This window comes from Pristiophorus japonicus, chromosome 5 (genome assembly GCF_044704955.1).
Source record: "Pristiophorus japonicus isolate sPriJap1 chromosome 5, sPriJap1.hap1, whole genome shotgun sequence".
NCBI lineage: Eukaryota > Metazoa > Chordata > Chondrichthyes > Pristiophoridae > Pristiophorus > Pristiophorus japonicus.
The window spans coordinates 287,663,027-287,675,816 of NC_091981.1; the positions used below are offsets into that span (position 1 = coordinate 287,663,027).

Sequence of the window (12,790 nt, forward strand, 5' to 3'; positions counted from 1 at the left end):
TGGCTTTTGTCCCACATGACACGTTCCCAACTGTAATGAATTTGCTTCATAGGTTCTTTGCTTAAGAATTCATAGCAACACATTGCTATTTAGAACTAGTTGGTTTATTAGCAAAGGTTTAATAATCACACTGCACATTACCAGTTCATCCACCAGGCTCACAATCATCTGCCTCATCGTGGATTCACTGAACCCAACTGGCTGGGGTTTTATTGAGTCTTGTGAACATCATGTGACTGGCTAAGCCACTCCCAACTCAACAGCTGCTCAAACCTGTGAGCATTCTCACAGTAAAAAGCATTTCCAAGAAGCGGCTGGTCGACGTTTTAAAAAAATATATTCTACTTGTATTGCACAAAGCTTTTTTTTTATTGCGATAAACCAAGGTGAATGGCCAAGCTGCACGGTACAACACAGCCTGAATTAGGAGAGTCAGATTGGAGGAGAAACTGGATCAACTGGGCCTTTATTCACTGGAGTTTAGAAGGATGAGAGGGGATCTCATAGAAACATATAAGATACTGGACTGCACAGGTTAGATGAGGGAAGAATGTTCCCGATGTTGGGGAAGTCCAGAACCAGGGGACATAGTCTTAGGATAAGGGGTAGACCATTTAGGACTGAGATGAGGAGAAACTTCTTCACTCAGAGAGTTGTTAACCTGTGGAATTCCCTGCCGCAGAGAGTTGTTGATGCCAGTTCATTGGATATATTCAAGAGGGAGTTAGATATGGCCCTTACGGCTAAAGGGATCAAGAGGTATGGAGAGAAAGCAGGAAAGGGGTACTGAGGGAATGATCAGCCATGATCTTATTGAATAATGGTGCAGGCTCGAAGGGCCGAATGGCCTACTCCTGCACCTATTTTCTATGTTTCTATGAAAGGATGCGGGAAATCAGTGGTTCATTGACGACTTCAGTTTTAAGAGCCTGAACATTGTAGGAGAAAGGTATGACTGAGGGAAGTAAAGAGCGCCATTGTTTTGATATCTTAGGAACAAAGGAACAGGAGGATTCAGCCCCTCGAGCCTGTTCTGTCATTCAATTAGATCACGGCTATCTGTATCTGAATTCCATTTATCCACCTTGGTTCCATACCCCTTAATACCCTTGCCATCCAAAAATCTAACAATCTCAGTTTTGAATTTTTCAATTCACTCCCAGTCTCAACAGGGGGAGAGTGTCCAAGATTTCCACTACTCTGTGCTTCCTGACATCACCCCTGAACGGCCTAGCTCTAATTTTAAGGTTATGTCCCCTTGTTCTGGACTCCCCGACCAGAGGAAAGTTTCGCTCTTTCTACCCGATCGAATCCTTTAATCATCTTGAACACCTCAATTAGATCATGCCTGAATCTTCTATACACGAGGGAATACAAGCCTAGTCTATGTAACCCGTCATCATAATTTAACCCTATTAGACCCGGGATCATTCTGGTGAATCTGCACTCCACCCTCCTCCAAGGCCAATATACCCTTCCTGAGAGGCAGTGACCAGAACTGAGCACAGTACTCCAGATGTGGTCTAGATTGGGAAACGATGCACTATATCTTGACTTCACTACAGTGATGATGCAGGACGGAGGCAGAGTAAACCAGGCACATAGTTGTAGTTGAGCAGCAACTAATGAGGAAAGTTCGGAAGAATAGTAACTGTGATTGCGTAGAGGAAAAGCTACTAGACAGGCCATACAGAGAGAAAAAAGAAGAAAAAAAATGACTTGCATTAATATAACTCCTTTTACAACCTCCGGACATCCCAAAGCACTTTACAGACAATTAAATACTTTTTGAAGTGTAGTCACTGTAGTAATGTAGGAAACATGGCACGCATTTTACGCACTGCAAGATCTCACAAGCAGCAATGTGTTAATGACCAAACAATATATTTGAGTGATCTTGGATGAGGGATAAATATTAGTCTTCTTCCAATAGTGTCAGGGGGTCTTTTACATCTACCTGAGAGGGCAGACGGGACCTCGGTTTAACGTCGCATCCGAAAAACGGCACTCCCTCAATACTGCACCAGAATGTCAGCCTGGATTTTGTGCTCAAGTCTCTGGAGTCAGACTTGAACCCACGACCTTCTGACTCAGAGGCGCGAGTGCTACTAGTTGAGCCACAGCTGACACTAGAGAGAGCGAGAGAGAGGAGCTTTTCCAGTGGAACACAAAATATTTTCTAAATTTATTTGGTGCTGACCTTTAAGAAAGCGTAATCATATTCCAAAACCAGAAGCAAATGTCTCCAAATCCTGTGGAATGGCCCTCAAATCCCAGCCTCCCTGGGTCCGTATGGAGTTTCAGGTCGGAGGCAATTGCCCGCAGGAAGCCTCCGACCGCAATTTCAGTCAGCCATGATCTTATTAAATGGCGGAGCAGGCTCGAGGGGCCATATGGCCTACTCCTTCTCCTATTTCTTATGTTCTTATGTTCTTTTCACCAGTACCCGATGACTGCAGTGTATAACATGGTATTACCTATTATTCCACAAGGTGGCAGCACCTCCAAGATGTGATCATCGTGCACGCTCTCCCACTCGAAGCAGATAACAGATTTGCTATTATTCCACATCTGCAGATAACACAGCACACAAGAGAACTGAATGCATTTGTTGTGAATTACCTAGCGTGGTACAGACAGGGTTGTTTCAAGTCATTGATGTTTTTCCTTCCAAAAGACTTTCTGGTTAAATTGATGGGCCCTCAGGTTACCAACAACAATTCTCCACTTGCTGAGCCCAATTCTCCACTTTTATACACTGTTCTATCAATGCTCTCTACCTGCTCATTTTTATGGGATAATGTTAAGAGCCCGTGCTTGCACAAATTGGGAATTCAGGCTTTCCCACCGCCAATGATTTCCAATCTTTAGAAAAAAAGAGGTTATATTAGCAACTTTCACATCCCAAATAATCTTACAGTCAATGAATGACTACTGAAGTGCAGTCAAGCACGGCAGTCAATTTGCAGCGAGTGAAATGACCAGTTCAAGCAGTTTTTTTAGTGATGTTGGTTGAGGGATAAATGTTGGTCAAGACACCAGGGCGAACTCCCCTGCTCTTCTTCGAAATACTGCCACGGGATATTTTACATCCAACCGAGGTCAGGTGGAGCCTCCAGTTTAAGAAAAACAAGGCAACACTCACTCCACACTGAAGCGTTAGCCGAGAATACGAGCTCGATCCTGGAGGGGGCTTGAACCCACGACCACCTGACTCAGGCGAGAGTACGAGCGCTGAGCCAAGACTGACACTTGGGAGGAATGGTCAGCTAGTGGCGGGCAGAGGCTGGGGGAAGAGAGAGCGAGAGGCTGAGAGAGAGAGACAGGTGGGGGGAGGGAGAGACACGGGTGGGGTGGGGGGGGGGAGGGGGTAGGAGGGGAGAGAGGGAACTCAGGGAAGATGGATCACATTCTTCCAACCCCCTACAGTGGACATCGTTGGAGTGGATGATATTGAGAAGTCATGACACTGTCATTATTCACTTCATACCCGATAAATCTGTACACAATGCCTGCCCCATCTATGGTGGGGGGGAGGGGGGGGGGGAGGATGCACTTGCGCTGGGTTAAGGCACTTTGGCTGTGGATGGCATGCACTTGGACTGGGGTAAGGCACTTTGACTGAGGTAAGGCACTTTGGCTGAGACTTCAGGGTGTGGCTTATTCTCCAAGGGCACCAATCGTAGACAAAGGGTGGAGCATGGTGGCCATTTTTGCAAATAAACACATCCTTATCTTGCTTCCCCTTAAAGGCATCTATGTTATTCGCTTCCAATATTCCATGCGATAGCAAGTTCCACTTTCTTATCACTCTCTGGGTAAAGAAGTTTCTCTTGAATTCCTTATTGGATTTATTAGTAACTATCTTATATTTATGACCCCTAGTTTTGGACTCCACCACAAGTGGAAATATCTTCTCTACCAAACCCCTTTGTGATTTTAAAGAGCTCTATCAGGTCACCCCTCAGCCTTCGCTTTTCTAGAGAAGAGAGCTGCAACCTGTTCAGCCTTTCCTGATAGATATAAGCTCAGCTCTGGTATCCTTCTAGTAAATCATTTCAGCACCTTCTCCAGTGCCTCTACATCCTTTTTATAATATAGAGTACTGTACACAGTACTCCCAAGTGTGGTCTAACCCAGGACCTATGCAAGCTTAACATAACTTCTCTGCTTTTCAATTCTATCCCTCTAGAAATGAACCCCAGTGCTTGGTTTGCCTTTTTTTAAATGCAATAACGTTTAAATTCCAGACCTCAAAATATCTTTTCAGAGTGGTGGTCATGTAGTTCTCGCCCGGGATGAGAATGGCATAAGGCTTCAACAGGACCTGAAATGGGTCGGTGTAACCTTTAACCTCCACCTCCATTGCTATGATGTTACTGACTGCTGCGGAAGCTGTTTTCATAGATCTTTCCAAGCTATTTTTCCTGAAATATATAAGGAGAAAAAGAAAGGATTTAGTTTGGGAGGAAATTACTTTTATCATGTTGCGGTTCGATTTTATTTTGTAACATATAAACATGAGGATTATCTTCTGTAAGTTTTGGTTCATTCAATGAAGAGCTGACTCCTTTGTGACAGACAAGGGCACACCTGTCAAAGGGCACATTTATTTCCCAACCCTAGTTGTGCCCTGAGGAAGATGCTGGTGCAAGCTTTCACAACTGATTGTTGCTTGCTAGGATACTTCAGAGGGCATGAAGAGTGATGTGGTGCGGGATGGAGTGATGCCTAGGGCATGCAGGGAAAGGGTCCCAGATTCCCTTCTCTGAAGGCCGTTAGATGGGTCCTTAACTACAATCCAGCAGCTTTCACAGTCGTTTTTTTTTCTGGTGGTATCGCTTAGTTGGTGGCACTACCAAAGGTAAGTGCATCAGGTTTCCGTAAATCCAGCGGCAAAGATCTGTTGTTGCTGGGTCTCCCGGTGTGTTGCCAGGTCCCAAACCCTGGGTAGCAAATTCAGTGAGTCAGAGTCTGCGCAAGTGTGGTCCAACATCATGAGAAGACCACCTGTCCTGACTCTTGCTCCCTGGAAAGACCCATTGCCCGATACAAAGGTCAGGCAAAGTGGGCTGAATCTCATTAAGATTGGTGCCCGCTTCCTTTGCGTTGCTTCAGAAAATGTTGGGGCTTATCTGGAAGCTGTCGGGGTGACGGAAAGGGAAAAGGGGAAGGAGCCGGATCTGTGACTGCAACAGGTGCAACCCGACACCGCCAAGGAATGAGCGAGTCTCCCAGCCTCCCACCTACATCCTTGCAGCACCCAGATGAGGGTAGCCGAGGGTGCTGGCAATGGGGCAAGCAGTGGGAACCTTCTCAGATTGGAAGGTCCACAGTAAGCTGATAACATGCCCGAAGCTGTGTCCTGGCAATTCCTTTTTTGTTTTACTTTCAGTCTGCGTTTTCCCACATTACAACTGTGACTACACTAAAAAAAAGTACTTCACTGGCTGTAAAGGTCTTTGAGACGTCCAGTGATCGTGAAAGGGGCTATATAAATGCAAGTCTTTCTTTTTTTCTTTCTTGCAGGACAGCACATCTGGATGCTTCTGTTTGGTATTTATGCTCCACATGAGCCAACTCCCACTCCTCTTCATCTCACCCTATTAGTGTAACTGTCCATTCCTTTCACCCTTATATGTTTATCTTGCATCACCTCAAATGCATCGTGATTGAAAATGCTGGAGTGCTGGACCTAGGTCACTCTCCTGAGCATCAGGTCCTAGGAAACCACCATTTTGAATGCTAAGGGAGTCAAGGGTTATGGGGAGCGGGCGGGGTAGTGGAGTTGAGGCCAAGATCAGATCAGCCATGATGTTATTGAATGGCGGAGCAGGCTCGAGGGGCCAAATGGCCTACTCCTGCTCCTATTTCTTATGTTGGCCACCCAGTCCGCTGCCAGTATGTACGCAGAACAAGTGGTGTGGTATGAGACAAGGACGACAGCAAGTGAGTAACTTACCTACTGGTGTTACACTCGTTGGTGTTCGAAGGTTCTGGAATATCCCGCAGTACAAGGTAAAGCACGCTGTGATAGTCCTTCAGCTGCAAAAGGAAACAAGACTTTATTCAAAATAGAGATTGAATTAGAAAACGTAAATACAACAGTCTGTCAGCATCTGTGAACGGAGAAGATAGTTCAAAGTCGCTGCTTCAGACGCTTTGTATGACAGAGGATCTCTTGTTGATGGGCCTGTTTGTATTATTTATCTTCTATGTCTTATCTAAATAGACAGACAAGTACTCAGTTTAACAGTTCTGACAAAGGGTCACCGACCTGAAACATTAACTCGGTTTCTCTCTCCACAGATGCTGCCTGACATGCTGAGCAATGTTCCCTCTAATTTTGTTCGGCCCTGTGCGATCCCTTTAAGGGGCAGCGCGGGTTATCCAAAATATCGTGCATGCATGGTTTTTGTATCAAAAAGCCGGCAAGTTGGCTACACGGGTTCCCTGGAGCGCTGCATGGTCTAGTTTACAGGGAGCATTGCTGCTTCTGTTTTTACCTCAGTTTAACACCTCATCAGTCTAGATTACGTGCTCAAGTCTGTGGGGTGGGATTTGAAGTGGCGACCTTCAGACTCAGTGGTGAGCGTGCAACCGCTGAGCCAAGCCTGACACGATTGGGAAAGCAACAGAGTTGGTGCTCTGGAAGGATAGGCTGAAAGAGACTGCTTCATCCAAATCGATTGTGTGAGAAAGAAACCAGAGCAATAACAGATAACAGGTAGGATATGTGCACTTACCATACAGATAGGACCATCAGCGGCAGGTCAGGGACATATAAAGAAGCGGTGAGCGGCGGCCATGGGCAGTGTGGCAGCGTACCACTGCAAGGTACAGCGTGAGCTGGTGCAGGAGGGCGACGGCAGCGAAAAGGGACGTCATCAAGGTCCAGGTCGGTGATTGGAGCATGGGCAGATACAGCAGGAGCGGTGAGGTCGGGGCGAAGGAGCGGCGAGAGAATGTAGAGGGACGTGATCGGGGCCCAGGAGAGGCGTGCGTTCGGGGCCCAGAAGAGGCGAGGGCCCGGGGGCAGCACGGACCAGCCCACACTGCGATATGTGTGCGCACTAGGTCCGTGCAGCAGAGCTGGTCTCCAGTTGTCTTGGGTAATCCTTGCCACTGGACCAAGACCTAGCTCTGTCAAGTCCGTGTGGTGGCTGGTGTCCAAGCACAGGCATCTTCCACCCTTCAGCATGTAGTTCAGGAACTGGAATATTAGGTCCTTCATTGAAACACCTGTGAACTCATCCCTTTTTTGGCGTGGAGGCAAGTCATCCTTGTTTCGAGGGACTGCCTATGATGATGAGCACCAGGAATCAATAAATAACCTGTTTAATCATGGGGTAGAATCATAGAATCTTACAGCACAGGAGGCCATTTTGCTCATCATGCCTGTGCCGGCTTTTTGAAAGAGCTATTCCATTGGTTCCATTCCCCCTTGCTTTTTCCTCATAATCCTGCAATTTCTTCTTCTTTTTACGTGTATATCCCATTCCCTTTTGAAAGGTGCTACTATTTGAATGTGCTCCCACCACCCTTTCAGACAGCAGATGTATTCTGGAACTGGCCTTTGTGGGTTAAAGGGATCTGCCAGTCTCAGGTGACGGTACCTGTCGTCTTCTGATACTACTGAACAAACCATTGAAACAATTACACGATTTTCGTCTTTTTCATGATGGTATTTCCACTCCTCTAGGCTGGCAAGGCAAAAAAGAACCACAGTAATTGGGAAAATGTAGGCAAGTATGGGAGTACCATGGAAAAGCCGGAAAAGCAATTTGGAATTCTCAAAACTACAGACGGACAAAGGTATCTCACCTCTTGCGGGAAATAAGTGAGGATGAACTCGTGATCCCGGTGTGGTTCCAAAACTCCGTTATCCGGGCTGATGTGAAAGGCCGATTTGAAATCCTGATCATAATCCAGGTTGGTGGGTTGGATATCCTCTCCAGGAATGGCACACATCAGATTAGGCTTTAGTATTTGCCAGCAAAAGGGAAGCTCCACGTGCCTAGAAACAAGGGCGGACCACAGGAACTACAAACTCTTCACATTAGTGAACAGGACTTGCCTCACTGCTGTAAGATTATTTAGCAGTACCACACGACTCGAACAAAAAAACGCACTCTCCTCTCCTGACTCATACCGGGATACGAATCTAAAGGCCCCGGAGCACCAGCCATACCTCACCAGAAAGGACATTGTTCACATGTGAGCTTAGAGTGTTATGTATACAACACTATGTAACCAGCATTCGATTGCCACCAGAGTGCGCATCTGTTGGAGTCCCAAGGGATCCCAGCATCCCTTGCACTCTGGAGTTAGAATAAAGAGACTAAGGTCACACTTACTCACATCTACAATACTCAGTTATATTGCTCTATTCTAGACATAACATGGGGCCCAAGTTTTCGCCCTCTGGAAAAACGTTGCATCTCCATAAGGTTCGCTGACTTTCTGGAATAAAAAGGGCACCAAAAACTTACCTTGTGATTCTCCGGTCTCCTCAGGACATCGTCGTGCTCGGCATGGCGCAGCACAAGGGGTCGGGGGCGGAGCCAGGTCCCAGTGCTGAAAACAGTGCCGGGACCTCTGCACATGCGTGGTAGAGTGTGTGCGCATGTGCAGTAACTCCTTGCCCCCGAGGCTGAGTGGGAGGGGCCCGACCCTGGCCCTGGCCGAATGGGCTACCCGGGCGAAGATCGGGACTCGGGCCTCCCTCCCGTTCAGCTCCCTTCCTTCCATTCAGCTCCCCCCCCTTCCTCCCTCCCGTTCAGCCTCTCCTCCCCTCCCTCCCATTCAGCCTCTTCTCCCCCCCCGCCCCCCCCATTCAGCCTTCCCCCCCCTTTTCTCCCCTCCTCCTCCCTCCCCGTCGTCGGCAGAGCCCGCCCGCCCGGCATCTCGCTGGGGGGGGGCCCTCTCCCTCCTGTTCAGCCTTCCCTCCCCACCCCCCTCCCATTCAGCCTTCCTCCCACCCCTTCCCGTTCAGCCTTCTGCCCCCACTCTTCCCCCCTCTTCTCTACTCCCCCCTCGCCGTCGTCGTCGGGACCCGCCCGCCCGGCATCTCGCTGAGGGCGGGCCCCGCCCGAAGTGTCATCGTCGGCGCTCGGTCTGTTCAGCCTCTCCCCCCTCCTCCCTCCCTCCTCATCCCCCTTCTCCCCTCCCTCCTCATCCCCCTCTCTCTCCCCCTCCTCTCCTCCCCTCCCCCTTCCTCCTCTTCTCTCCCTCCCCTCCTCTCCCTCCCCCTCCTCTCCCCCTCTCTCCCTCCTCCTTCTCTCCCTCCCTCCCACCCCCTGCTGTTAGAAACACAGAGACACTGACAGAGACAGAGAGAGAGACACTGACAGAAACAGAGAGAGAGATGCATCTCTCTTACTTAAGGAGGTGGCCTTGGAAATAGCGGATGCATTGACAGTCATTTTCCAACATTCCATTGACTCTGGATCAGTTCCTATCGAGTGAAGGGTAGCCAATGTAACCCCACTTTTTAAAAAAGGAGGGAGAGAGAAAACAGGGAATTATAGACCGGTCAGCCTGACCTCAGTAGTGGGTAAAATGATGGAATCAATTATTAAGGATGTCATAGCAGCGCATTTGGAAAGAGGTGATATGATAGGTCCAAGTCAGCATGGATTTGTGAAAGGGAAATCATGCTTGACAAATCTTCTGGAATTTTTGGAGGATGTTTCCAGTAGAGTGGACAAGGGAGAACCAGTTGATGTGGTATATTTGGACTTTCAGAAGGCTTTCAACAAGGTCCCACACAAGAAATTAATGTGCAAAGTTAAAGCACATGGGCTTGGGGGTAGTGTGCTGACATGGATTGAGAACTGGTTGTCAGACAGGAAGCAAAGAGTAGGAGTATATGGGGACTTTTCAGAATGGCAGGCAGTGACTAGTGGGGTACCGCAAGGTTCTGTGCTGGGGCCCCAGCTGTTTACACTGTACATTAATGATTTAGACGAGGGGATTAAATGTAGTATCTCCAAATTTGCGGATGACACTAAGTTGGGTGGCAGTGTGAGCTGCGAGGAGGATGCTATGAGGCTGCAGAGTGACTTGGATAGGTTAGGTGAGTGGGCAAATGCATGGCAGATGAAGTATAATGTGGATAAATGTGAGGTTATCCACTTTGGTGGTAAAAACAGAGAGACAGACTATTATCTGAATGGTGACAGATTAGGAAAAGGGGAGGTGCAACAAGACCTGGGTGTCATGGTACATCAGTCATTGAAGGTTGGCATGCAGGTACAGCAGGCGGTTAAGAAAGCAAATGGCATGCTGGACTTCATAGGGAGGGGATTTGAGTACAGGGGCAGGGAGGTGTTGCTACAGTTGTACAGGGCCTTGGTGAGGCTACACCTGGAGTATTGTGTACAGTTTTGGTTTCATAACTTGAGGAAGGACATTCTTGCTATTGAGGGAGTGCAGCGAAGGTTCACCAGACTGATTCCCGGGATGGCGGGACTGACCTATCAAGAAAGACTGGATCAACTGGGCTTGTATTCACTGGAGTTCAGAAGAATGAGAGGGGACCTTATAGAAACGTTTAAAATTCTGATGGGTTCAGACAGGTTAGATGAAGGAAGAATGTTCCCAATGTTGGGGAAGTCCAGAACCAGGGGTCACAGTCTAAGGATAAGGGGTAAGCCATTTAGGACCGAGATGAGGAGAAACTTCTTCACCCAGAGAGTGGTGAACCTGTGGAATTCTCTACCACAGAAAGTTGTTGAGGCCAATTCACTAAATATATTCAAAAAGGAGTTAGATGAAGTCCTTACTACTAGGGGGATCAAGGGGTATGGCGAGAAAGCAGGAAGCGGGTACTGAAGTTGCATGTTCAGCCATGAACTCATTGAATGGCGGTGCAGGCTAGAAGGGCCGAATGGCCTACTCCTGCACCTATTTTCTATGTTTCTATGTTTCTATACTGTGAGGTCCCGTCCCAGCACGGTGTTGGAAGGCTCTCGGTGCTGCAGTAGGTGAGTAGAAACTTAATTTTTTATTGATTGATTGATTTTTAAATTTTTTTTATATTTAATTTTTTTTTCCGATTGATTTATTGGTTGATTTATTGATTTATTTATCATTTATTATTGATGATGGCTCTTTATTTGTAAAAGTGAAGTGTTTAATATTTGTAAGCCCCTCTCCCCCCCCCCCCCCCGCCCCCCTCCATCTCTCGTTCCCTATGCCTGATTTATAAGTGTAGGCAAGGTTTTTCTGAGCGTACAAAAATCTACACTTACTCCATTCTCAGTTAGTTTGGAGTAAGTTTTCGCTGCCTAAACTTGCAAACAGGCGTAAGTGCTGGATACGCCCCCTTTAGAAAAAATAAATCTGTTCTAAAATGAAACTATTCTAACTCACTAGAACTGGAGCAAACTAAATGTCGAGAATTGCAATTTCTAAGATGCTCCATTTGAAACTAGTTGCTCAAAAAAAATAGGAGCAACTCAGGCTGAAACTTGAGCCCATAGAGTATGCCAGTGGGCTGCTTTCATAGAATCGAATCTTACAGCACAGTAGGACGCCATTTAGCTCATTGTGCCGTGCTGGCTTTTTGAAAAAGCTATCTAATTAGTCCCACACCCACTCCTCCCCACGTCCCTCCCCCTGCAATACTCTTTCCCATAGTCCTGCAAATTTGACCTTTTGAAGTATATATCTATTTCCCGTTTGAAAGTTACTATTGAATCTGTCTCCTCCACCCTTTCAGGCAGTGCGTTCCAGATCGTAACAACTGGCTCAGTAGAAATATTTCTCCTCATCTCCCCTCTGATTCTTTTGACAATTATCTTAAATCCGTGAGTTCTGGTTCCCGACCCTTCTGCCACTGGAAACAGTTTCTCCTTATTTACTCTATCAAAATCCTTCATGATTTTGAGCACCACTCTTAAATCTCCCTTTAACCCTCTCAGCTCTAAAGAGAACAATCCTAGCTTCTCCAGTCTCGCCACGTGACTGAAGTCCCTCAGCGCTGGTACCATTCGAGTAAATCTCTTCTGCACCCTCTCTAAGGCCTTGACATCCTTCCTGAAGTGTGACGCCCAGAACTGGAAACAATACTCTATCTGGGGCCTAACCAGTGATTTATAAGGTGATTTGTAAAGGTTTAGCAATAACTTCTTTGGTTTTTTAAAATCTGTGCCTTTGTTTATACATCCATGAATCTCCTATGCATTTTTAACATCCTTCTCAACTGGTTCTATCACCATCTAATATCTGTGTATGTAGGCCCTCGGGTCACTCTGTTCCTGCACCCTTTTTTAAATTGTGCCTTAGTAGCCTTCCACATGGCTGACTACCTGACCAAAGTGCCCTGGAACATAGCTTAAAGCAGCTGCCCGCTGTTAAAAGTACCCCATTCATTTAAACTGCTCCTCGCCTGGTCCCTGCAGGCGGGGGGGAGGGGCTTAAAATTCCTCACTCATATGTTCTGGGCAAGATAGAACATGCAAGGACGTTGATCAGAGAGTCAGTACTGATAGGGGAAGTCTAGACAACGGGAGTGAACAGGAAATGGGTTATCCATTGGGAACAAATGAAAATGGTTTGGTCCATTGGAATTCTATGCATTGGGAGTGAATGGGAAGTGGGCTAGTTCACTGGGGTTCCTTACATTGGGAGTGTTTGCATACATTGTAAGTCCCGCTCACCCATCACCCCTGTGCTCGCTGACCTGTATTGGCTCCCGGTTAAGCAACATCTCTATTTCAAATTTCGCACCCTGGTTTTCAAATCCCTCCATGGCCTCACCCCTCCCTATCTCTGATATCTCCTC

At 47.2% G+C, this 12,790-nt stretch overlaps 1 protein-coding gene across 3 annotated transcripts in view; it reads right to left on the reverse strand.

The window, feature by feature from the left end:
* dlec1 (DLEC1 cilia and flagella associated protein) overlaps positions 1-12,790 on the reverse strand; it is a 214,727-nt gene that overhangs the window by 122,453 nt on the left and 79,484 nt on the right. For all 3 annotated transcript variants that reach the window (XM_070881759.1, XM_070881757.1, XM_070881758.1), the window contains 4 exons: positions 7,825-8,017; positions 5,963-6,045; positions 4,253-4,427; positions 2,478-2,571 (listed from right to left, as the gene is read on the reverse strand). In XM_070881759.1, coding sequence (XP_070737860.1) covers positions 2,478-2,571; positions 4,253-4,427; positions 5,963-6,045; positions 7,825-8,017 — 545 coding nt within the window. The remainder of the gene's footprint in view (positions 1-2,477; positions 2,572-4,252; positions 4,428-5,962; positions 6,046-7,824; positions 8,018-12,790) is intronic.